Here is a 26860-nt window from a genome sequence, read left to right as displayed (position 1 = left end):
TATTATACCAGGCTTTTAGGTAGCATTGCGATATGCAAAGGTTTTTCGGGGAAGTTTTAAATATTTACGCGACTGCGTGCTGTACATGACTTTAATAAGCTAGCAAACGTGGCGCAGTTAAAGTAAGTAGTTTAACCGATGACAAGAGTTGCGAACAAAGTTACTCTTATGAATATAAAAATATTTTTGATATACAGAAGAGTATGCCGGCATGTTGCTAGTATTACGACCCGCAATGGGTTTTATTTTAAACAAGGATACGAATGTAATTAAGAGGTGAATGCCTGATTCAGGCATGATGTTGTTTTGTATATACTAACAGAGACAATGGTCCCTAGACAAGGAAGGGTGAGAGCAGAATAAATATAGACCAGATAGTGCTATATTCCATGTGTCCAGCCGGACAGTTTAATTTCTCATAGTAGAAATAGAAAGGTAATACACAGTGTGATACAAGTGGGACACCAGCCGATGTCCGACTTACACACTAGGGGGACAAGAAAACAAGGGAATTGTAGGCAAGGTAGGGTCATCTGAGTATTCTAAATCATAAACAGACGATCCACGACAAACACATATGCATGCACAAATTCATTATTCAACTATGCATTTAGTGCGCTAGGTCGACGACGTTTCGAACCATATGTAATCTAAGGTTCATCCTCAGGACAGTAATGTATGCCTAAAGAACAATAAAATAGCTGTGGTCCACACTGTGGGAATAATTTGCCAGTACAAATATTACAAAAATGGGAAAGAAACTGGGGAGGTAGTGGCAAAAGGGAGACATAAAAAAGATAGGACATGTCAGTTTTTTGGCCCGTATATAGGCTGCAGCAGTTATTTACATCACGTACCCTTCCAATGTGCAGTTTAAAAGGGTGATGGGTAGCGGTTTAGCCAAAACGTGCAAAGAAAGCTCGGGTTTGCCATATTCAAGAACGGACAGTTCATATGCCAAGCATGCAAAAGACCACATGAGCTAACAATTGTACCAAAATGTGCACCTACTGGTGACAAAATCGTAAGTGGAATCACATGTTGTGCAGGCGCGGTACAATCGTGTAGTTACAGGAGAGACTGTGCAACTGCAAGTGGTCAATTGCAGCGTACATACTAGGCGGGTGAAAAAAACGTAATGTGCAGTTAAACAACGGGTGATTAAAAACGGCGCAATGAGGGTGTTATTGACGGGTGGTTTGCCGTCAGGAGCGGATCGAGTGGCCGGAGAAGATAGTGCTTACCAGGGAAGCGGGCAGGCTTGGTGTGGCTCACAATGATGTATAAGCCGGGAATATCAAATATCTATAAGGAAAGACATGAGAATAAAGGGGATGTGATGGTGTGGGAAGTGATATAGGCCAAATTTGTAGGCACGCTTACCGGGGGGCCGGTGTCCCGTCCAACAGGGTCTGGAACGGAAAAGATTAGCGCAATGAGTCAAGCGTCACCACTATGGTACATGGACATAGGTATTGGTGCGGAAAGAATAAAACACACGCTTACCGCAGAAAGATGAAAGCACAGGTCCTCAATGGGGGTCCTTGTGCGTCGTGGCTGGTGCTACACGATACGAGGTGACCGATAGGAACCCGGATGTAGTAGTGCCCGGACTGATCACGTGGTTCAGGGTCAGCCAATGGGGAGTGGCTGCGGAAGATGGCGGCCATCATGGTATGGGCGCCCTAGGTGAACCAAGCCAGGGGTCGAGAAACGGCCAATAGGGGCACACCGGAGGAGCGTGGCGGCCATATTGATAGTGGCGAGGGGAGTGGGAACAGGGATATTGGCATGCTGGTGTGATCAATGGGTGAGAGAACGGACTAAGAAAGTGTTAGGTGTTGATAAAGTGAAAGTGACATATATGTAAACATCAATAAACATTGCACTTAATGGTTCAAGTTGAAGATTACATATATGCATACAACATAATAAAGATGTAAATAAGGGTCAAGATCAGGATGTCATGGTTGGGGTAAAGTTAACCAGTCGTGGATGCACATTAGCACAGAGAAGTCCAACAGGTGACATCACGGGGGGTCAGACTGTTAGAATAATGAAGTCCAATCCAACAGAGAGTGTCTGAAAGTCATATCAAAGAGGTCCAGTCCTCCATCCGGTTAAGGCCATTGTGGAGGCTCTGGATCTCAAGAATCCAATGTAGTTCTTCCTTGTTCAGGAGATGTTGCAGGTCACCACCACGTGGTGGTAGTTTGATCAAGGAAATGATTGTCCACTGAAAGTCCAATTCAGTGTGAGAGAGTTCAGTAAAATGGTCCACCAACGGGGCAGTTCTGCATCGAATAGGACTCCTGTGTTGACACATTCTGATTCGCACTTTCTGGGTTGTTTGCCCTATATAGATTTTGGAACATGGACAAACAATAGCATATATAGCATTTGTACTATTACAGTTAGAAACTTGCTTGCGTACATGCTTTACGTCATTGAAAGTGAATTCTTTGCCCTCGATGGTAGTGTCACACATAGAGCAATTGCCACATTTTACATGCCCGGTTAGACGTGGGAGACCCCACAAATTGTCCAGTGTCTCCATTTGGTCCGGGGCAGGCAATGCCGCACGCACCAAGTGGTCTCTCAGATTTTTAGACTTCTTAAATGCGAACATGGGTTTTTCTAGTTGGAGGGGACATGCATTCACTACTTGCCAGTGCTTCTTAATACTTTTAGTCACTGAGTTGGAGGCAGGGGAAAAGGTGGTCACACAGACCAGCCGGTTCTGTGTTTTTTGTTGTTGTTTTAGGTTCCAGCAATACCTCCCTGGGACAATACCATGCCCTTTTAAGTAACGATCGTATCAGTCTGCGTGGGTAACCTCTAGCACTGAGTTTGGCGCTGAGTGTGTGTGCCTCCCTGAAATAATCTTCCTTGAGGTAACAATTTCTTCTTAGACTCAAGAACTGTGAATATGGGAGTGAGTCACGAAGAGCCCTGGGGTGGTGGCTCCTGTAACTCAGCAGGGTATTCCGTTCCATGGGTTTCCTGTATAAGCTCGTAATAAGTAGGCCATCTTTATCCTGTATATTAAGATCTAGGAATGGAATGCTAGAGTGGCTGGTGGTAAGGGTGTATGTTAAACCACTACAAATGCTGTTGAGCCAGTGGAGGAATTGGGATAGCAATTCCTCGGAGTCTTTCCAAATCAGGAAAATATAATCGATGTACCGCTTCCATAGTGCGATGCCACTATGGAAGGGATTACACAGGGCCAGAATGCGGCCGCATTCCAGACTGTCCATGTACAGTATGGCCAGGTTGGGGGCAAAAACAGCCCCCATAGATGTACCCTTAATCTGGCCATAGTACTGACTATCGAACAGAAAGTAATTCTTGGTCAAACATATTTTGAGTAGTTGCAGGATGAACACGGTTGGTATTTGGTGTGGCCTGGGACGTCTGTTAAGAACATCCTGGATGACCAAAATGGAGTCATTCTGAGGTATGTTAGTGTACAATGACTCCACATCCAGGGTACACAGTACACTGGATGTGGGGTCATAGGGATATTCCTCTATCAAGTTGATCATGTGCATACTATCCCTTATGTAGCACTCAGTAGTTGGCACAAACTCCTTGATGAAATAATCAACAAATAAACCAAGGGGCTCTAGAACTGATCCGCATCCGGACACAATGGGCCGACCAGGAGGATGTTCTGCGTTCTTATGAACTTTGGGGAGCGTGTAAATCACCGGTGCACTGTGATTTAGCATTCAGGAGCATATGTTCTTTTTTTACTAAGGAAACCCAACTCCAGCCCTTCATTAGTGACCCCACATATCAATTTCTGTATATCTGAGATGGGATTTTTAGGGAGTTTAACATAATGTTCAGGGTTGTTTAATTGACGGTGGATTTCGGTCTTGTAGGTCTCTAGGATTTGCATGACGATGCCACCACCCTTGTCGGCAGGCTTAATGATAAGATCAGGGTTGGACTTAAGGCTAGATATTGCCTTCTTCTCATCCAAAGAGATGTTATATGGAATAAAAGAGTGACGTTTTTCGAGGTTCGTAAGGTCATTTAGGACAAGTTTCTCGAATGTCAGGATTTCTAAAGGAACCATACTCCCCGATGGTGAAAAGGTAGAGGCTGGTCGGAAAGGTGTGTTGGCAACTAACGGTGGTTGAGGGTTAAGTAGAAAAAAGGTATGCAATCTCAGTTTCCTGAAGAACCTTAATAGTTCCGTTTGGACGGACAGTGGGGACAAATGATAGTCCTTTGCTGAGCAATGATAACTCACTAGTGGTGAATGAATGCTGTGTTAAATTGAAAATGGGAAGGCAGTTATCACTAAGTTGGTGCTAGGGTGCCGACATGCTACAGGCATCTATAGGGACCTGCGGGTCTACCATTGGTAGTGTTGTCGTCTGGTGTTGCGTTCGCCCGGTGGGTAGGGCAAACGTGTGGTTGCTTGGGTTCCCTCTCTTCGGGGGGTCTGGTTGGCCTGTGGGTAATAAAAGGACCTCTATTGGAAGGACCTGGTGCTTCGCCTTGGCCTGAGCTGTCAGATGACTCAGCAGAAGTATCTGAGAAGCCGACCAAAGTTTGTCATTTGTTGTATCTGCCCCAAGGTCTTTGGGTGTGATTTTGTGGGCCACTGTATATTCTATTTGTATAGTACTCTTTTGCTAGATAGGGATAGGCCCTCTCTTGTGAGAAATTTTTAATATCTTTCTTTACTTTAGTTGTTTTTTTGTTTAGCTCGATTCTATAGAAATCTCCTACAGTTTTCTCAATCTCATCCAACAGTTTTTTGCACTCAGGCACAGTGCAGTTATCATTAATCTGTTTTTCTATGTCTGTGATCTCAGTGTCTAGTTTCTTTAATTCCTCTGAAGCTATGTCGATGCCCAAGGCCATCCAATGCCTAGAGCAAGTGGTGCTAATATAGCTGAAACCTGTCGTATATTTGGGGTTGTCGGGGAAGACGCCGGTATGTTGCGGACCTGTAGCCCCAGTGGAATAATGTTGGCTTTAAGGTACTCAGTGAGCAAGAGTATCATCAGCTGTAATCTGACGACCTTCTTTTTAATTTTCTCCAGTTGGTCACCAAGAGGGGACGTTAAGTGTGCTAGGGTTATCTGGGGTGTCCGTGAGCAAGGATGGGCCTTCTAGAAGTTTTTTGATGTAATCCTCATTATATAGGGGCGTATGGTCTGACATGCCCACAACAACGAAAAAATAATAATTAAGAGGGGTGAAAGTCATTTTATTTCAAGTTTTTTGTTAGCATTGCGATATGCAATGGATCTCCTGCGAAAGTTTTAAAAGCACATGACCACAACATGGAAGTTAGTGCTGTTGAGTTTAAGTAATACAATATACAAATGATGAGATTTATGAACCAAGTAATTTTGCTGATTTAAAAATATCTCTGAATAATATGCTAGTTTTCCTGATAGTTGGAATTCTATTTATAGCAGGGATTGAGAGCCTGGATAATTGAAATAGGATGTGGATGCTCGGCCAATGTGGCAAAAATTTAGTTTTGGATTATATGGCTCAATGGAAATTGAAGTGAATTACTTTGGGTACGTAGATGGAAATAAACAATGACCCACAGATGTTAGAAATTCCAGTATATTACATTTACTGGTACTGATGGTAGTGCTTTTGATTTTGTACCCATGTAGTTTTTCAGATAAATGGTGAATACTAGTTAGAAGGTCATGAGAAATTACTTGCTCTAGGTGAGTAGGTTGGTTATACATACGGAGCTTAAGAACTCTTTTTGTAGATTCACGCTGCACTGCATGAAGGTGGCTCAGTATTTGTGAGCCCTTAGTGGCATGAGATTTGTGCTATTGTGGTTTTAAAGGCACACATTGGTGATTGGCTTACTATATTGCACATACATTGGGTGCTTTTTCTTCTTTCTTATTTTCTCGGTTTCTGTTCCATTTTCACTCATCTTATTCGGTGGAGGTTAGGCTTAGCTCCCAACTGAGAGTGGGTAGATGGTAATCGATTGTATATACTTATCTATTGCAGCCATGATGAAGTCTTTTTGGACAATTTGGCCATTGACGAAACACGCTGTTGGCTGGTCTCAAATCCATTTTATGGTTTGGTATATATCATTTTCCACTTGGTACTCGTATAGTGCACATGACACAAGCATCAATTGGATTAAGAAGTGTAATTTGGAAGTTTTGGGATATGCTGTGCACTCCAGGAGAGCCTAGAATTACGCCACCCCAAACGAGGGCCCAAAAAATTCACAGTACAAGATTTTATAAAACCTTTGTGACCTCATTACTGAAATCTTGTGCACAAAAGGACAAATCCATGTGTTTAACTTTTCAGGCAATGGAGTAAAATCGTATTTGCACACATGCAGGATATGTGCACATTTGCTAGTGTGCCGTGCACTAAGCTGTGCAGTTGTTCAATTCTAAAAGCATGACGCAGCGGCTTTCTTTGAGGGAGATGTTGATTTCTTGGCCACGCATGACTCACCTGAGCACATCCGATAAAAGGACCTTTGTGATGAATGTGATCATTTTAAACTTTGGGTAACTTCGGATTACCAAAGTCTGAACTTGCTGTCATCTCTAGGTCAAGGCATTATGGGTGTCTTAAGTTAAAGGATTAGTAGCAAAAGGCATTTCTTGTGCACGACCACCAATAAAAAAAATCTCATAATGAAGTTGACACAATGTGTGATCTTGTGCATGCAGAGCCCAGTGGAGAGTTTGAGGCTTGCATTGAGAACAGTACAATATATTGCCTTTCTCAATAAAAAAAAGTCCTAACACTTTAACTGAGTTCAAGTAACTTATATTGCATAACTACTCACATAATTACAAAAACAAAAAATAATTATTATCACATATGCGGAACCTAATGCATTTACCAATGCTATTCTTTTTAGCACTTCTTAGTCAGCAAGATAAATGCGGGTGCTGATTGGGATGACATTCTAAATGTTGCAGCTGTTTTTTTTTAAAGTTTAAGAGCTTTATTAAAGAATTTAACGACATAGGTACAATATAAGTCAATGCATCTAGAACAGGAAGCATTAATAGGCAACTGAATATATCATTTGGCTGAATAACTAATACTATAGAAATTAAGATAAAGGAAAAGAATTCCAAAAGAGAGGGAAAGCAGGAAGAAAAATATGTACCTTTAAACCAAACCGCATTTTAAATTTTATGGTTTTAAGGAAAGCAAAGGGGTAAAAAAAAGAAATGAAAGAGAAATAAAAAGAAGTAAATAGAAAGAAAAGAAGGAACAAAAAAGTGAAAGAAAGAAAAGAGGTTGAAGGTATAATTATAATGATATCTCACAATACACTAAAATATAAATCCTCAAATAAACATGAGTTTGCAATGTGGAATAATGACTGTACAAGTGTTAAAATTAGAATCATCATGGTGAAAAACAAAGAAATTGTCTTGGTTACGCTGAGGCCGATAAATGATTTGTAAGTGGAGACCTGAAAGTTTCTTTACGAATAAGCTGTTGAGAGGTTTTGGCAGAAGCACGATCCGGTCTGTGATGGTAACATAGAAGATTCCACCAGACAGAATAGGAAACCTTGGAGGCATCCTTCCAATTAGAAGTAATTTCCTAAAAAGCAATTGCTATCAACAAGTCCACAAATATGCCTAGTTTGCGTGATCCAAACCAAACTACTGAGTTGGTTTTGACGATGGTGAAGGCCATCATGGGAGTGGTTTGGTGCAGTGGCCAGAGCAGCTGACTCCCGAGCTCAGGGCTCTCGGGTCAATTCCCGGTGCCGGCAGCAGTTCTTCTCAGCATCATGTGATTCTGGGCAATAGCTCACTTAATCTCACCGATGGCCCCCAGCGTGCTAAAACCCTTAAGGGTGGTTATATATTCGTGCTTTACAAATAGGAACAATTAAACCAGTTCCATCAGGATGGGGATGATATTGCTTCAAGCCCTAGGTGAGAGGTGCCGCAGAGGGGCCATATTTCAGTTTTTCCTTCATGCTTTATCATCTTTTATTTTAATTTTACTCACCCTTTGTGTTTTCAGACTATGTTTTAAGGTTATAGAAAGTGAAATCCAGTAGTACCTTTTCTCTGTGCCAGTAAGAGGCCAACTCGACAAACCTATTCTGACACACAGTTATCCAATCTTTTTTTGACTAACCTTTCCGTTGCAATAGCAGCCACCAGGTGGATGAAACCAACATAGTGAATGTCCTTCTAGGGGAAAAATAATTTTGTCTAGGTTGGCCTCACCCGTTTCTGCTCTGTCTCCTCTTTTTCAGGCTCCTACTTTACAAGGGGAAGGCTCCCCTCATGTCCTACCCCTTCATGGACAGTGCGGGGCTCTCCTCCTTCACTCCTTTCTCTAATTTTACTGTACTTTCCTTTCTAGCTCTGGTCCTTTTATTTCCTCAACTGGGCAGTATGACAATTCCCTGAAATTAAAATTTCATATGGCCTTTTTCTTAATTTTGTCGTTTCACCATAAAGAAGGAATACCTTTGCAAATATAGACAATGGGTATTTCTTTCATTAACATGTTTATTACAAGCTTATGGCCAAGACATTAAGGCAGCAGAAATTTCGTTTTATATTTGTGACAAATGCTTGCAATTTGAACTACTAAATGAAAATACCCATGACACTAGCTGCCAAAGATCACACCTGTTGGTTTTGAATGTGGTTTTTCTATCGTTAACTGGAATTCCGAGTGGTTTTCAGCCTACATTGTATGCTAGAAAAATTACATTCTATTTGTCTCCAAAAACCCACATTGCCTCCTAACAGAATATTATCTCTAAATGATTTTCTTTCCTGAAAATAGAAATAGGCAACTTCCCCACCTTTTTAATCAGAAAGTCTATTAAATAAAAAATAACGTAGTTTCCATAATTGTCTTATTAACATGTACATTCGGTTACTCTTGTAGGGAGAAGTGGAATCAATTGCAATGACAAAACCCAAAGAAAGAACACGCCTTTTTGAGCAGATTAGCAATTCTTGGGAGCTTGCGGAAGATTATGAGAAAAAGAAAAAGTTGATGCAACAAGCGGAGGAAGATGCACAGTTTAGTTACAAGAAGAAGAAAAATGCAGCTGCTGAACGTAAACATGCAAAACAAGAGAAAGAAGAGGTGAGGTGCAACACACTGTTGTGTCATACTTTTTATGAACTTTAGTTGCTCTTACATCTGAGGAGTGGGAAGCGTGCCACCTACTAGATGGTAGCCAAAACTTCCTCCAAATCTGAAAGTGTTGTAATGTCAGATATATGCAATGTTCTTAGGGTCAGATGCACTAAGCAGTTTAACTGGGCAAAGATCTGCAGTTCTGTGTTTGTGCCCTTTGAAGTGCAGTTACTTATGTACTAGTTTTTCTGATTCCTAAAATGGGATTGGGAATGGATATTGATTCAGTATCTGGAAGGGTCTTGTAGTAATCATGCCTTCCAAATATCGAATCGGTATCTAATGTATCAATGTTATGCGAACAAAATCCTGTGTTAAAGCATTTATATTACACTGACACCTCGAAGGAGGTAGTAATGCTTTTGAAAAAACGAAAGGGTCTCTTTGGAGTAGGAAGTGGTTCACTTGCCCAGTGCCAACTCTTGTTAAATAAACAAAAATGGAAAGTAAACCTTTCGTTTTATATGCCGTACCGTTTTCTTTAAAGAAAACAAGGTGCATTATAAAAAAGTTTACGGCCAACCGCCAGCGGGAATATTGCAGCAGAGTAATCGTGCTCCGATGCGCCACTCCCGCAGACGTCCGTAATACATATCCGCCCTGGCCGAAAATTGTCCATGAGGGGATGCAGCAGGGGCATAACACAGGCCCCTACAGCCCCCGCGTTGCGGGGGTCCCTCACCCTCCAGGGGGCCCTGTCAGCACCGCACTTCTGCTGGGGAGCTCTAGATTGCGTCTGGAGGGGGCCCCTTCACGTACCCTGTAGGGGGGCCCCCTCAAGGTTTGTTACAGTCCAGCTAGCAAAGTGAGAAAAGTCCAGCTAGCAAAGTGAGAAATCTAGGCGTCATCTTCGATGCTGGCCTCAATTTTATGGCACATGCGAATAAAACTGCGGCTTCAGCTCATATGAAATTGAGAATGATTAGGAAAATACTACCTTTCCTACCGAACACGGCCGGGAAAACACTGGTCAGCTCACTAGTCCTGTCCTCCTTGGACTATTGTAACGCTCTATTCTTAAATGCCCAAGTCCGAGTGACAAATAAGATGCAGTCAATCCAAAATGCAGCCGCACGAATGCTGGCTGGGATCCCCAAGTTCGCACCAGTTACAAACATCATTAGGGATCTCCATTGGCTCCCGATACGCAGCCGTATCAAATTCAAATCGCTGTGTATTGTTTACAAGTCACTCAGTAATCAAGGTCCCCACTTTCTCAAACAGAATCTTCTCCATCATGTCCCAACCCGATCTCTTCGTTCCTCTATTCAGAACCTCTTGGCTGTGCTTCGCACTAGAACAGTCACCTGGGGCGTCAGGCGTTTCCTGGTTGCCGCCCCTAGACTCTGGAACACCCTTCCTGCACATATCCGAGCAAGTCCCTCCCTGTTCACACTCCGCAAACAGCTAAAGACGTGGTTATTTGACCAATAGCCTTGTATATCTTCTTTACCCCAGTTGCTGATCCATCCCTTAATTAGCGCCGAGACGCCCACGGGTATTCGCCGCGCTCTACAAATGTCAATAAATAAATAAATAAATAAATTACGGCACTGGGATGCAGACACCCCCCGGGGGTGAACTATCAGCTAACGGAGTTTGAGAGATCTTCGTGGGGGTTGGACGTCACGGGCCAAGCGCCGGCCCTCAGTGCTGTGGCAGAGCTGCAGGGAAGTGACCCGGCCCGGCGAAGAGACAATACGTGAGGCCGCGGCTGCGGCCTTGACTACGTCCCCTCTGCGAAAACGAGTGAGAGGAGCCATAGAGATCTCCAGTTTGCCGTCCGGGGGCCCCATGTGTATCCGTTTTAGGTGATAGCGGCGGGGGGAGAACGGGACCAGAGCGCAGGCCGGATCGGCTCCTGGCCCTCCGTCGGCCGGGGCCGGGTTGTCGGAGCTTTTTTCGCCAGGGGCCCTCCCCCTCCTTGACCTGAAGAGATTGGCAGTACTTGGTGGACTCGCTGAGAGCCATATAGCCACCAGGACATCGGTACAATCCCAGAACACCTGTGGGACAATTGCAGTGCCGCCTGTATAATGAAGTGAACTTCCAGGGGATAGCCTCCTGCCTCGAGGGACGGAGGCCTAGAAGGGCTGGATGAGCGTGACTGGGGGCCCAGAGTGTGGTGGACCCCCCTTGACGAGGTCACCTGAGAATAACTGGACCCTCAGTGCAGATTAGCGTGTTAGCAAGCGGGCCGAGTTGCACGTCCCATAGAGTGGGTCGTGGCCCAAGCAACTGCTCTGGACTATCCCTGTTTCACATTGCCTAGCAGTTGTTGCCACCACTGTTAGGGGGGGGCACATCCTATCCTGACATCCTACCTGGACCTGTGGCCCCCCGCATCTTCCAGACACCTATGATCATCACATCTCCCTTGGGCAGCGCTGACAGTGACATTAGATCACCAGTTGGGGCTGCACCCGCCAGGACGGTGGAGGTCTTCACCACAGGTGGTGGTGAGTAGCGGAGTGGCTAGTTTTCCCCTTGGGCCTTCTATGGGAGACGTCATGGCAGCGGGTCGCGGTAGCCGAACAGTGACTCAGTCCAAACTGGACAAGTTTGCGTGGCAAAAACTGCTGAGTGATGACCATGGGACGACAGGGGCCCACAACGACACGACCGAGCCCACGAACAAAGACATTCTGGCAGCAATTACCGCAGTAAGCATCTCTCTAGAAACTCGGATCGATACAGTGGCCACTGAGGTGACGCTGATACGGGAAGATATGCGACGGATGGCGGAGCGGGTGAGCAAGGTTGAAGCTACAAGTGCGGACCTTAAGAATGACACTACCCGTCTTAAAAAGCAGGTTTCGGAACTGCGCTGCTCACATAACGCCATGGCCCTCCAGCTTGATGTCTACGAAGGTAGGATGAGGCGCAACAACATCCGAATTCTTGGTGTGCCGGATCGGGCAAACAGTGGACCTCTTTGTAGAAGAACTCATCCTGAAGCAACTTCAACCGCGGGGTCTATCCATCTGCTTCTCCATTGAGCGGGCCCATTGAGTGCCCGGTGGAAGGCCGAAGCCTGGGGCTCCCCCCGACCACTATTGGCTTGAGTATTTAACTTCCGTGACCGGGATGTGATCCTTCAGACTGCCCGAGCGGCCCCCCCTGTGACATTCGACAACAGCCGGATCACATTCTTTCCAGATTTTACTTTGAGGGTCCAGAAGCAAAGGCGTAATTTCCTGGAGGTGAAGCGAGCCCTTAGAGATCAAGGGATCAAGTTTGCCATGATGTTTCCAGCTAAACTCCGGGTGGAATTTGAAGGTAAACTGTGGTTCTTCACAAGGCCTAAGGACGCTTGGGACTGGTCGGGGGGCTGGCCAACCATTGGTAAGAAACAACTTAAGTCTCCACTGGCACCAACCGGACAGGGCGATTGGCAGCAAACAACAACCCTCCCCTCCACGCTCCGGTTCAGACTCTCAGGGTCGTGAAGATGTATGCTGTTTTTGTGATGATTGGTTGATTGAAGCTTCACTTGTTCCCCCTACCTAAAAGAACACTATTATGGCTTTGATGGTATTGAGTTATTTGCTAGGGCCTCTGTGGAGTCCCCGAATGTTACATGCCCTAATCTTCATTAGTATGGTTTCTATATGTTTTTATTTATATGAAGTGATCCGTATCCCCAGAACGATATAATGCATGCTATGTCCCAAAATGATCTGGAGGCCGGGGCGGATCTTGGGTGTTGAATTGCAGGGTATGATGGGAGTAGGGTTGCTCATGTTCCCGAGATTGATGAGGGGGGCAACAGGCACTCTGCAGGTTGGGGGAAGGCGGGCGGTTTCAGGCTTGCTAGGCAGGGAGTGGGGAGGTTCCAGGTTAGGTGGGAAGGGCAGGTTTGTTTTTCATGGTTATTTTGTTTTTGCATTGGTTCATTATATCTTTTGGCATACAGACAACAAGCGAGTCCCATTAGTTAGAAATATAGGCATGCACAGTGGATGCGACCCTCTACGTATTGTAGTCCTGGCCTGCTCCTGGTGCTGGGTTCTCAGCTATCCTTCTGGGGTAGGGTCCTCCGACCGCACGATTTGTTCACCACAAGTGTTTGATGGCACCTGATGCAAGAATTAAAATCGGCACTTGGAATGTGAACGGCCTATGTGACAAAATCAAATTGTTCTAAGATATGTTATAATGCAGGAACTTGACTTAATACTGCTGCAAGAGACACACCTGGTCGGAAATACATGCATGGTCTTGAACAGGATGGGATACACAATGGTGGTGCATTCAGGGTTTTCATCGGGTTCCAGGGGAGTTGGGATCCTGCTCTGACAGGGCTGTCCATTCATCACAAACAATACATGGACTGACACCCTTGGTAGGTTTTCAGCCGTTACAGGCACATGGGAAGGGTGTACCCTACATAGCAGCTGTATATGCCCCTCCGGGATTACAACAATTGACGCTTCGAGAAGTAGGGAAGCTATTGATGGAACTACCAATAGGGACACTAATCCTGGGAAGGGATTTCAATTTGGCTATGGACGGCACAAGGGACCGTCTCCAACCCAGACATGACCCGACACGGGGCCCACAGCTGCAAGAATTCGCTGGGTTTGGTGGACCTCTGGAGATGACTGAACCCGACACACACTCGCTACACCTCTCAATCGGGTGCACACGGTAGCCAGTCTCGCATTGATTATATGTTTACCCACGCCCAAGACATCCACAATTTCACTGAAGCCCGCTGTTTAGCAAGCGGGATCTCTGATCACTCAACCCTTGTAACGACAATTGGTCAACCACACTCCAACCAACCAGGCCTCATCAAGATACAGCCATGGGCACTCAAAATACCTCACATTAGGGAGACTCTCCTGCAGGATACGGACTACTATTTTGAGGAGAACGTGGGTCGGTCAGCTCAGCAGTGACTCTCTGGGGAATGTATGGGCCGGTAATTAAAGGCAGAGCATTATCTTTGATAGTGGGACATCGACGCGAGCGATCACGTAGAGTGACAGAACATGAAACAGATACTAGACCTAAAGGCGACTCTCTCCAGTTCCCCTGATCCCAACAAACGGCACACTATTACACTCAAGTGACAGGACTACAGACAGCTACTATTGGAGGAAGCCACAATGCGCTCCTTGTCTACCATGTATCTAATCTATGAACAGGACGAGCGTACAGGTAAACTCCTTGCATGGTTAGAGCTGCGAGAGCAAACATCACAACGGGTCCAATCAATAGCTGGCTCGACAAGGAGCTCATTACTGATTCTCAACAGATCGCAAATATGTTCGCTTCCTACTTTGAAGCTGTCTATAAGGTCCCCGATGCTTCTCAGGCCTCAATGTTGGATGATCTGCTCGAAACAATCAATATGGCTTGCCTTTTACAACAGGATACGGAATCCCTGGAAGAAGACATTACCTTTACGGAGATTACAAAAGCTAGAATGGGGGTGCGTTCAGGTAAGGCAATGGGTCCAAATGGACTTCCCATTGAACTGTTCAAACCTATGTCTGGAAAATTGGCGCCACATCTTTTGGCCTTATATAATGAAGGTTACCAGTCTGGGCTCCTCCTCGGTGAGATTCGTACAGCAGTAATAGTAGTAGTCCATAAGCCCAACAAGCTGGCGGAAGAATGCAAATCGTACCACCCAATTTCCCTACTAACGGTAGAAGCCAAAATCCTCGCCAAACTCCTGGCAAATTGGCTCCTCCCCTACATCACAGAGTTGATTCACCCTGACCAGTCCGGCCTTATGCCGGGTATAAATACAGCTAGAAACCTACGGTGAGTACACTGGCCCTGGGGAGAATTACCACCATAGAAGAGGAAGCAATATTATTAGCCCTTGATGCCACCATGGCTTTTGATACCATGGAATGGGACTTCCTCTTTGCAGTGTTGAGTCGAGTGGGATTTGACCCCAGGCTGATTAGCTGGATCAAACTATTATATGCACAAGACTCTGCATACGTCACCATCAACAACCATCAATCTGGCACTTTTCCCCTTCATCGGGGCACGAGGCAGGTTTGCCCACTGTCCCCACCCCATTTTGCCCTAGTATTGGAGCCACTCGCTGATTGGATCAGGGGAGATCCGGGGATACGTGGCTTCAAATGGACACAAGACCACTAGGATCGCATTTCCCTGCATGCAGACAATATCCTTCTCTATTTAACATCTCCAGCGCATTCGCTGAGGAGAGTTCTCACTATTTTTCATATTTTTGGGGTGCAGTCGGGATATCAGATAAATTGGTCTAAATCCCAGATGTATGAGGCGAACCCCCACCCAACCTGAGGGGATACGAGATACCAGTGGCCACTCATGGCTTCCGATATTTGGGTGTCTTTGTAACCGCAGATGCTCAAATATTTTTCTAGCATAATCTGGCGACGCCCCTTCAACGCCTAAAGTTGGATTCCCTACTCTGGCTTTCTTTTCCTCTCACACTTTTGGGACGTGCAGCCTTATTTAAGATGCTAACACTCTCTTGCTTTCTTTATGCACTCCGGAATGCGCTATAGCCAATTCCAGACTCTTATTTTGCCCAAATCAACAGGGTATTGCGTGAGTTACTTTGGAAGGACCGTCCGCCTTAAATTGCTATGAATAAACTTACCATGGGATGGTACGACGGGGGGATAGGATTGCCTGATATGCAGCTGTACTATCAGGCGACCCAATTGACGGCTATTAACCGCACCGACCACGGTGGAAATATGGCACAGAACCACAAGGAAACTGAGGTGGTTTAATTGGGTAACGAAAGTGACGCCTCTGTGAGAACCGGATATCTTGGGCCGCCTCAGAAGATGTCCTGGGTTTGATAAGTGGGACTTGTTAGGAATCTCAGCTGTTGGGGACATGTGGGTGAAGGGTAAACTGGCCACATTCTCCGACCTTCAGAACAAAGACAAATTAGAGCCCACAGAGATGTTTAGGTATCTCCAAATCAGACACGCCATCTCCACGGCCTTGCCTGTGGGGACCTCTCTCCTTGATTCCTAACCATTGGAGGATCGTTTAATATTAGATACAATGAAGCGCAAGGCTATCTCCCTAACGTACAAAGAATTGGTTAACAATCGCCCGACCCAATGTGTAAGCTCAGTACTACCTGGGAGTCCGACCTGGGGGAAATTGAAGAGGAAGACTGGAAGGACGCTCTCGCCTCTCTCAAAGAGGTCGCAATACCTATGCGTCTCCGCCTCATACAACTAAAGATACTCCACCGGGTATACTTCAATGCCAAGGTATTGTTCCAACTTAAGAGACGGCCAGATCCGCTCTGTCTACGACGTTGCAATCAAGTTGGCACTTTCATACACATATTATGGGGCAATGAGAGCCGAAACAACTGTTTTCAAGGGACGAGGATGCCCCAGGAAATGGAACCATAAGTGGGGAAAGTGGAACAAATACAGAGGGGACATATGTATCTCCCCAATTGTGGAATTGAGGCATGAAAGGCCAGAACTAATAGCCCGTCTTATGCTAGATGTTGGGCCCCCTCCATAGGTGATGGGAATGTGGTTTGAAACTAGACCCCACCTGTCCTTCAGGATGACGGTATGGGACAATTACTCAATCGAGAGTCGCGGGTACAACCGAAGACCACCCGAAGTAGGGAGAAGGTAAACATTTGTTGTATACTGTATGTATTGATTTGATGCCAAATGACTGTTTTCTGCTATGGATATATTAGCACGACTGTACTGTAACTGAACTAATGCCCTTGTTTATAAATAAAAACAGTTTAAAAAAAAAAGTTTACTTTATTGAAAGACAGTCACAGACAAGACATGGTGGCCATCTGGCTCTAGAAGGCCACCATCTCTGTGATGGCCTCAAATGGTAGTGAGAAGCAATTTTCAACCTACCTCATTAAAATAATTTTTAGGTAGGTCAGATCGCGATGTCCTACGAATTGGATTAAGAACCAACCTGTTAGGAAATAGGTTGGTTCTTAAAAACGTTTACTAGTCACAAAATTTGCTCCCAGTATGTTACAGCTAGATCTTCATGCATCTGGCCCTTACTCTAATTCCGCTTTGACTGATCATCTGTTATAAAGGGCTACACTGATTTTCTTTTAAATTCTTACTAGCAGCCTACTCTGGTCTTGATGAGCAGGAAGCAGGTTTTCAGAATCTGTTAAGGTTGGGAAGCAAACACAAGATGATTACCATATGTATGTCTATCCAGTCAGCCAAATCTTGGCAACACACATATTATGGTTTAATGGTCAAGTATTATTCCTTAGCAAAAAAACAGTAACACTGTTTTAGTAGAACTAATTATGTAATCCGAATCAATGTTTCTACCTATTTATCGTCAAAAACCTGATCTCCACGTTTTTGTTTGCATTATGTTTCTTTTTTTTAGTTGGCTTTTTTAACCGAATGACCACAAAATATAACATAGTGCCCAATAGTCCTGCACACAGTGAAACAGATCACATTATCACATGACAGCAGATATGCAGTAAGGGTACCTCAAATGTCTTTTGGCCTCAGGGGCCTCAGTAACTCTTCTGGATATAGTTCCTATTGCTGCCTAGAGTAGGCCAAATCCAAGAGCCACTACTGTGTGGTGGTTACTGCACGTGTGCTCCAGTGCAGAGCACAGGGCCGCTGCCACAAATCTACGATTAGCCAGCTGTAATCTTTTGACCAGTCCCAGCAGACACATTCAAGGGTTACACTCCACTGGTTTCAGCACCATTCCTGCTAAAGCTTCTGTGATTTGAGCCGCAAATCACCAAATGGAAGTGCACAACCAGGCTAGATACAGAAAATCAGCGTCTGGTGCTTAGCCGTGTACACAGTTTGCATTCCCCCTCAGACAAAATCTGCATAAATTGACAAGTGTATAGTGAATTTAGTTTAGATACTTAGTGAATGATTCGCAAGATACATCCGGGTGTAAGCATACTCATCTGTGTGTACCAGAAGCCCCAATCTACCCATTCCAGTGGCCTGTCAAGAGCTGCATTAAATTTCGCTAGCACCAGACCTGGGGCCGATGGTCTGTCTGTTTTCGCCATAGCATATAATGTAGTGAACAAGCTCCTGCGCATAGTGTCAGTGAGTAAGGTTTGTAGTGCACAGAGTGTAGGGGATTCCCCAGAAAATTGGGGATAGAAGTCGAGGAGGGGAGCTCTGAGGCAATAGGATGTCAACTTCAACATCGATGTATGCCACTGTGTATGTGAGATGTCCGCAATATCTATTAAATTGCCACAAGGGTAGGCGTCACCCAGAGTTTTCAACCCATACATGCCAAGCAGTCCTAGCACTTCATCCTCCATTGTGACTGATATGGCTAGGTGGAACAGCAGCGGAGCATATTAAGGTTCCTTGCATGTTCTCACTCCGAGTGCCCTCCAGGCTCTCATAGTGAAGTGGATATTGTTACTTTCCATTTGTTGCTTTTGGTATGTGGTGCAGCCAGATCAGAGGTAAACCCAACACCTCTGAAACAGGAGAAAGAGCTGAAAAACTCTTAATACAGTATACATTAACACAGTACTGGGCACACATGTATGATCATAGGTTAATACATTTGTAAATAATGAAGTCGTCAACACCGGTGGTTTTCTGTATGGATAGTTTTTATGAGGATTTTTATGTGAAAAATTACAACAACGCCAGCCGACACGTGTGTCGTCAATAGGTCAGTGCCTGTGACTCTTCAGGGCTTGAAGCGCTTGTATGGATACTTTAAAGACCAGTGATAATTCCGAACCGGTACGTGGGTTCTCACACGCCGGTATGGCTGTAGGTAATAAGAAGGTACAGTAAGGGTGATATATCAACGGGCGGGTTCGTCCGTAGTAAAATGGAGCCTGGAGTAACAGGATCCACGAAGTTGCTCGTCTCTCGTCGGAGTTTCCAAAGAACCCACGTACCGGTTCAGAATTATCACTGGTCTTTAAAGTATCCATACAAGTGCTTCAAGCCCTGAAGAGTCACAGGCACTGACCCGTTGACAAAACTATCCATAAAGAAAACCACCGGTGTAACGACTTCATTATCTACAAATGTATTAAGTTATGATCATACATGTGTGCCCAGTATTGTGTTAACTTTCCATTTGTTACACCATCTCTCATTTATGCGGCAGTGTAGCTTTGAGTTGGATGGGGTAAGCATCATCGTGTCCCACCGCAAGATGTAGTACATATTTGTGGAGGGCATATCAGTAGTGGGTAAAGTGGGCCTGAGCACACAAATAGTATAACTTTAAGTCTGCCGCATTAAAGGCCCCATGACCATTCAGAACTGTGAGTATGTCCCATTGGATCCTAGGTTGTTTCCTCGCCCATGCTAGCGTAATCATGTGGTCCAGGAGTGTATTAAATGGGCTTCAGGCTTTATCTGGTAATTGTTCCACAAAGTCATGCAACTAGATATAGGTGATGCAGTACCAACCAGGAGCCTAGCGACATCTTTTTCAGATGTCACTAATTTGATCTGTTGGGGCACTACCAACACCACTGATCTCAGATACTGTTTTTCACATGCTGGAACTGCAAGTTCATCATTTGTTCTCACTGTTTCATCAGTTTTTTCCTAAACTGATATTGTTTTTTATAGTCTTCCTTTACCATGATTTCTCCAAAATACGTTGTTGATTGTTTTTTTATAGTGTTCTTTTATCATGAATTCTCCAAAATACGTTAGATCCAACCCATGTATTAATTACCATAGATAGAGGTCTATATCTTACCCTCTCCCCACTGTCACTGTCTTTGTTGCCTATGCCCCAGCTTGGGTGAGCTTATGCGCTATGAGTGTCATTATGTGGGGTATGGCCTTAGAGAGAGTCCAGGGTTCTCTTCCAGGGGATACTCATCAATAGCCCTAAGCACTGAATCGTCCTGAAGCATATATGAAGATAAAAGAAGAAAAAAATAATATATATATATATATATATATATATATATATATATTGCATACAACTTGTCCTGTCGCAGCGGGAGCACTCTTCAGTCGGTGCCAGCGAAGGGACCAGGGCAGTGTCCCGTTTCAGATAAAATACCAATAACTCGCTGCACACGCCTTGATGTAAGTTGCAGTTTCTTTATTTTCAAAACGTGACAAACACCTACGCGTTTCGAACCGTAGTTCGTGTTCACGTTAGCTTGCATGTGTGGTCCCTTCATTATTTCAATGCAAATCGGCCTTTGGCACGCCCCCATTTGTTTGAGGCATGCTGGGACATGTAGTTTTTAACAAAAATATGTGCCAGCGCAATTTTTTGTTGTAGTCATGGGTTTATGCAGCATTGGGGCGACATTAAGCGTTACTGCATTTTAAAGCGTGTCCCCAGTTAACTAGGACAATAGCGCTTTGTAACACACGTGATGACACGTGCGTGTGTAACCAGCTCTCTATTTACCCGAGAGTTGATTAAAATGCGTAACTATATGGATGCAATTCCATTTACCAATTAAGGGCTGAGTGCCCTACGTCCCCAGTACTGACAACTACCCACGACATATTTGCTTTAAATTAAATACTTTGGCACTGTCAGAAAAAATCCACAATACAGTTCAATTAAGGTAACTGTGAATAGCAAAAAATGGTTATGCAGATTATTGGTGTGGGTCATTTGTTAGAGTCTTTCATAGTCAAAAGAGGAATCTCATGTACTGGTTTACTGCTGGGTGTCCGTTCAGTCTGTGTCATAGTTCTCATAGGTGTACATAAAGTTCCTCATCGCCATTGAGGCCAGCAGGCTGTTTGGTTTTGAACCTCATGATTAATTTTGCATCCAAGCCTCGTTTTCACCTAGTTCTAGCGACCGCGCCCTCGGGATAGAACTCCCTGGCCTCGGTCTGGTAGAACCACGCCCACCCGGAAGAGCGCGAACAGCGTTTCACAGCCATTCATAAACAAACCCACCGGCCCCGTTCTTCATCGTCGGGGTCCGGTAGAGGCAGTACTAGGTGTACAAGTGGGCTGAGAGTGCTGAGGGCGTGAGTAAATCGACAGAGAGGATCGGACCAACTCCATACTATCGAGCTAAGTCAAACGCGATTCCGTATGTTTCTAGCCTATTTTCTTTTACCTTTAGGATGTGCCAGGGACACTCCAACCCCCCTCCTGAGACCCATGGTGCAGATAGCGCCAAGCTTTAAAGTGAGACTTGTTTTTACATTATACTTGCGTGCGGGGGTCACTGACTCTTTGTCTATTGATCCTCTGAAACACTGATACCATGTGATTTTAACCCCTTGAAGTCATTGATGGATTATTTTTAATCACTATTTTTTCACCACACTTCCCAGAACTAGTTATATCTTCCCTATAGGGTATGTGGAAGGTGCTTAACGCTAGTAGTTATTCTGGGAACACGTTTGCTGCCACTTATTTGGAACACCATGAACCGTAAAAGTACTTTGGCATAGTCCTACAAATAATTGTTTGTTTGTCTTATATGTCTGTCCGTACTTTTTATTCCACAGGTGCCGAGACACTCCAAATCAGGAGTGATTTTTGGAATGAGCATTAGCTCTTCCAATTTTTTTGCACTTTAAACACTTTTATTTTTTTCACTTTCACGTCCCCAGGTTAGGGTGGGTGATTAGAGAGCCCATACCGCCGGGGTTTATCATTGTCCTGACGAATGCCTAGGTAAAATCAAACCAACACTAAGGCTGAAACATGTTGACATATTAATTTAATGCTATATCTGAATTAAACCAACCATTACCTTGGCTTTTACAATTCAGACACATAGCACCTTTATATCTGTGTCCTAGGGATCACTAATAAAAATTTTTTAGATACCCTTTAGACACTTCTTAAGTTTAAGTTTATTCATCCTCACAACACTCCCGTTACACAATACCAGCTCCGCAGTCTTCTGGCGTCGCAGCACACCGAAGAGGCACTAGGTCTCTTCGGTGGGGCCCGATGATGAAGCATGACACTGACTAGGTCAGTGTGTGAGGGCTTTCCTTCAAACCCAAATAGGGTGTGAATATCTTGAATCTGGTGGCTCCATCCAAGTGGCTTTTTGAGAGACATGAACCTCTCTTTTTTTGTTTATTGATATATAACTGGGGATTAAGAGAGTGTTCCTACACTTCCCTACCTCTCCCATTGTTTTTGAGTATCATAGCAGCGCACAGCTGTGAGAGTTTGTTTTTACTTCAGGCAAGATTACTCCTTTCCGTATCATTGCCTGTTTTACTAATCTGTTCTAGTCTCATCATGGCGAACTTAGGCTTGACATATTCAGAATCTGAGATAGAGGAACTAATGTCCGACCCCACTCTATTTGCAGATCCCCACATCTCCCAAGCTATAGCTAATACTACAGAATGGGATAACCTTACTGAAAAAAAGCATGAGCATATCCGGACTATCCTACATGGTACTATCATGAAACAATACTTGATTGCCAATGCAGCACCGAGAGGTTTACTAGTCACGAATGCCCCCCGCATCTTCCTCAATGACGAAACATTTAGAAAAGATTGGGCCATGATAGCATGGCATTGTACGCGTGACTGGTTGGTCCTAATCGTAAAAACAGCATTCAGATTATCTGAGGCATTAATGATTGAAATCAGAGAGACTGAATCAACCTTCAAAGCCACAATAACTGGCTATAAGAAAAGGCTGGACGAAATAAACAGTGAAATGAAAGAGTATAAGGATAATCTCATGCAATCTAAAGCTACAAAATTCCAAAAGGATCTAAAAAAATTTTCTTTTGAGTCAGTATATCCTTACTCTGCAGCCACTTTTGTCCCACCAACCAAAAATGCAAATAAATCAGATCAATCAGATGACAACTCCTCCGATACCAGTGGATCAAGTAACGATTCTGCCCAAAAAACAAGAAGAAGAGGGAACCGGGGGAACAGGAACAACAGAGGAAGACCGGGCTACACGAATTACCATCAACAGTGGCAACCACCACAAATGGAGATGGGCCCGACTGCCTACCCCTATCAACAACCCCAATATCCCTTCATGGGTTGGAACCCAGCATTCATGCCTCCTATCCATTTTCAAAATCAATTCAGGCAGCCTTTTTTAGAGAGCGGCCGGAGAGGAAGAGGCAGGAGGAGAGGCAACAACAACAACAGAGTCTCCTGGACAGAGGACGACTCAGTGTCGAACCACACGCGCAGCAATGCCCAACAACCAGGAACGAGCGGACTGTAAGTCTAGTGACCAATCTGTCCAAACGTATCCTGTCACCAATGGAGAACCAAGTTCTAGAAAAAGGCCTAGGTTTCGTCCCCACAGCAAGACCCGATAAATTTAGACTCCATTGTGAACTCGCCGGGTTCTTTCGGAAATTGAAACTAAAGGCCTTCTTTGAAGGAAAAACAGATCTAAATGAAGCAATCAGGAAAGGAGATACAGGGCTTAGACCTAACTCAACATTCATCCCTCCTCCGCACACGGTACCAGCAGCCATCACGGCTTTTGAACAGGCAGTCTTCAAGGATTTGGAGGCTAGCCAGAACCCCAAAGTATTTGGAAATTTCACCACAGCGGAATTCAGGGCACTAGAAGCTCTACAAAATGACAATTCTATAACCATAAAACCAGCCGATAAAGGTGGTGGTATTGTCATATTAAACACCAATGATTATGAAAAAACCTGTGAGGATCTTCTAAATGACAACAGGAACTATACTCAATTAATGACTGATCCCTCTCCTGATCTAACGAAAAGGATCACTGCCTTAGTCAAAAAGGCTGCAGACAATGATCACATTTCCAAAAATGAAGCAGAGTTCCTTAATACCAATGACGACATTATTCCATATTTCTACACACTGCCCAAACTACACAAGAACCGGTTACCACCACCAGGTCGCCCAATTGTATCCGGGATCGGATCAATTTTGGAACCTCTCTCTAGGTTCTGTGATCAATTTCTAAAACCCCTGGTACAAGCAACCCCTTCGTACTTGAAAGACACAAAAAGTTTACTACATCTCTTGACAGACATTACATTCGAGGTCAACTCAGTCACATTAGTGACCTTGGATGTTGAAAGCTTGTACACAAGCATCCCCCAGGACGATACCATCAAAGTCCTGGGGAAGGCATTGGATTCAATCGAATGGGAATATCAAACTCCCAAAAAATTCATTATTGACTGTGCAACAATAGCACTTAAAGAAAACTTCTTCTCTTTCAAGGACAAGCTATTCCTTCAACGCTCGGGCACGTCTATGGGGAGTACCTTTGCTCCTAGTGTGGCCGGGCTGTACGTGGCGGATTTTGAAGCCCAGCACATTCTTCCTCCAACTGCAAAATTTCGGTCATCAATGCTTCTATGGAAGCGCTACATTGATGACATTTTGCTATTATGGACAGGCAATGAGAGTGATCTAAAAGCTTTCCTGTTGTGGATTAATACCTTAGACAACAACTTGAGATTCACGAATACTACAAGTAAAACTGATATTGTTTTTTTGGACGTAGTGATCACAATATCTGGCACAGGTTTAACGACAAAAACTCATCATAAACCGACAGCAAGAAATAATCTACTAGAATTTAGTAGTTTTCATCCACGCCCCCTAAAAGAAAACCTCCCCTACGGGCAATACCTGAGGTTAAGGCGGAACTGTAGTACACTCACTGATTTCAAGGAACAAGCCGCAAGCCTAACTGAAAAACTGAAAGACCGAGGATATCCCTCTGCCATCCTCAACAAAGGCTTGAAAAGAGCCAGGAATCAGCCGAGAGAAGCCTTACTAGAAGAAAAAGTCAACAATCAAGAAGCAATGCCACTTACTTGTGTGACAACATTCAATGGGCTCTCAAATTACATGAAAAAAACCATAAATAAACATTGGAGCATCGTAAAATCAGCAAAAAAAGACTGGGAAAAACCTTTGTTCTCTTTCAAAAAAGGCCGAAGCTTAAGAGATGCCCTAGTACACACCCGCCCTAAAAACAAGACTGACCCTCAAACATCTTCAGTCACTTCAGCATGGGGTCTTCCTCCCATCACAGGACATTATCCCTGTTCAGACTGTAGTATATGCCATCTCACAGAAGCCACAAAAACATTAACTTTGGAACCAGGTAAAATCTGGACACAAGTTGCCCATACAAATTGCAACTCAAATAATGTGATTTATTTGATAACCTGTCCATGTTCCTTACGCTACGTCGGCATGACTACAAGAAAGGTGAAACAGCGCATTGGTGAGCATCGGAGTAATATCCGATGCAAAAAACTAACAACAAAACTTAGCCGTCATTTTTTTGAACAAAACCATACTCCAAATGATATGAGATGGACAATAATTGAGAGAATTACAGGTACCACGAATATTCCTACTAGACTCTTTGAGAAAGAGCAACGGTGGGTGTATCGTCTAGGAACCAACATCATTGGGCTCAATGATGACATTCCATGGAATAATGTACTCAGCTAAAAGCCTCTGATTCAAATGTCCTTTAAACAACTCATGAACCATGTATGTCCGATCAACAGCGCTCCAGCTAATAACATTGCGCATAAGTAACTTTGCGCTCTCAGAATAACAGGTATATTTAAGTAGAGCTCATACAAACACACTATCCTATTTATACGATGTTACACTGGCATAATAGCAAGCCCCGTTGTAATGTTATCACCCTCAATAACTCGCAGGACAACAAACCCTAGGTTGTCTTGCAGCCGTACACTCCCTGTACTATATGGCCCGTTAGTTACGTGTCTCTCTGTAATAGAAGTTGCTATGACAACGAGTGCATCCAAGCCTCGTTTTCACCTAGTTCTAGCCGTACACTCCCTGTACTATATGGTTAATTCTGTTCCCTTCTGTAATAATATACACCAAAAACAAAAGCCTAATAATTAAGGATCGGCCCATAAAAAGAAAACCTCAACCAGTAAACATCACACGAGGCTGGCATCGAGGTTTCCATGACAACCAGGATAACCAAGCCTCGGTTTGAAGGACTGGCCCGTTAGTTGCGTGTCTCTCTGAAATAGAGGTTGCTATGACAACGAGTGCATCCATGCCTCGTTTTCACCTAGTTCTAGCGACCGCGAGTGCATCCAAGCCTCGTTTTCACCTAGTTCTAGCGACCGCGCCCTCGGGATAGAACTCCCTGGCCTCGGTCTGGTAGAACCACGCCCACCCGGAAGAGCGCGAACAGCGTTTCACAGCCATTCATAAACAAACCCACCGGCCCCGTTCTTCATCGTCGGGGTCCGGTAGAGGCAGTACTAGGTGTACAAGTGGGCTGAGAGTGCTGAGGGCGTGAGTAAATCGACAGAGAGGATCGGACCAACTCCATACTATCGAGCTAAGTCAAACGCGATTCCGTATGTTTCTAGCCTATTTTCTTTTACCTTTAGGATGTGCCAGGGACACTCCAACCCCCCTCCTGAGACCCATGGTGCAGATAGCGCCAAGCTTTAAAGTGAGACTTGTTTTTACATTATACTTGCGTGCGGGGGTCACTGACTCTTTGTCTATTGATCCTCTGAAACACTGATACCATGTGATTTTAACCCCTTGAAGTCATTGATGGATTATTTTTAATCACTATTTTTTCACCACACTTCCCAGAACTAGTTATATCTTCCCTATAGGGTATGTGGAAGGTGCTTAACGCTAGTAGTTATTCTGGGAACACGTTTGCTGCCACTTATTTGGAACACCATGAACCGTAAAAGTACTTTG

The 26860-nt window shown here is 44.4% G+C and overlaps 1 protein-coding gene across 1 annotated transcript in view; it reads left to right on the top strand.

Annotated features, from left to right (window-relative positions):
- SMC1B (structural maintenance of chromosomes 1B) overlaps window positions 1-26860 on the top strand; it is a 2420665-nt gene that overhangs the window by 279547 nt on the left and 2114258 nt on the right. Inside the window, exon 4 of the mRNA XM_086952745.1 lies at window positions 8917-9120. Coding sequence (XP_086808871.1) covers window positions 8917-9120 — 204 coding nt within the window. The remainder of the gene's footprint in view (window positions 1-8916; window positions 9121-26860) is intronic.

The sequence above is a fragment of the Lissotriton vulgaris genome, chromosome 1_2 (genome assembly GCF_964263255.1).
Source record: "Lissotriton vulgaris chromosome 1_2, aLisVul1.2, whole genome shotgun sequence".
Lineage (NCBI taxonomy): Eukaryota > Metazoa > Chordata > Amphibia > Caudata > Salamandridae > Lissotriton > Lissotriton vulgaris.
This window is presented reverse-complemented; position numbering and strand designations above follow the sequence as displayed.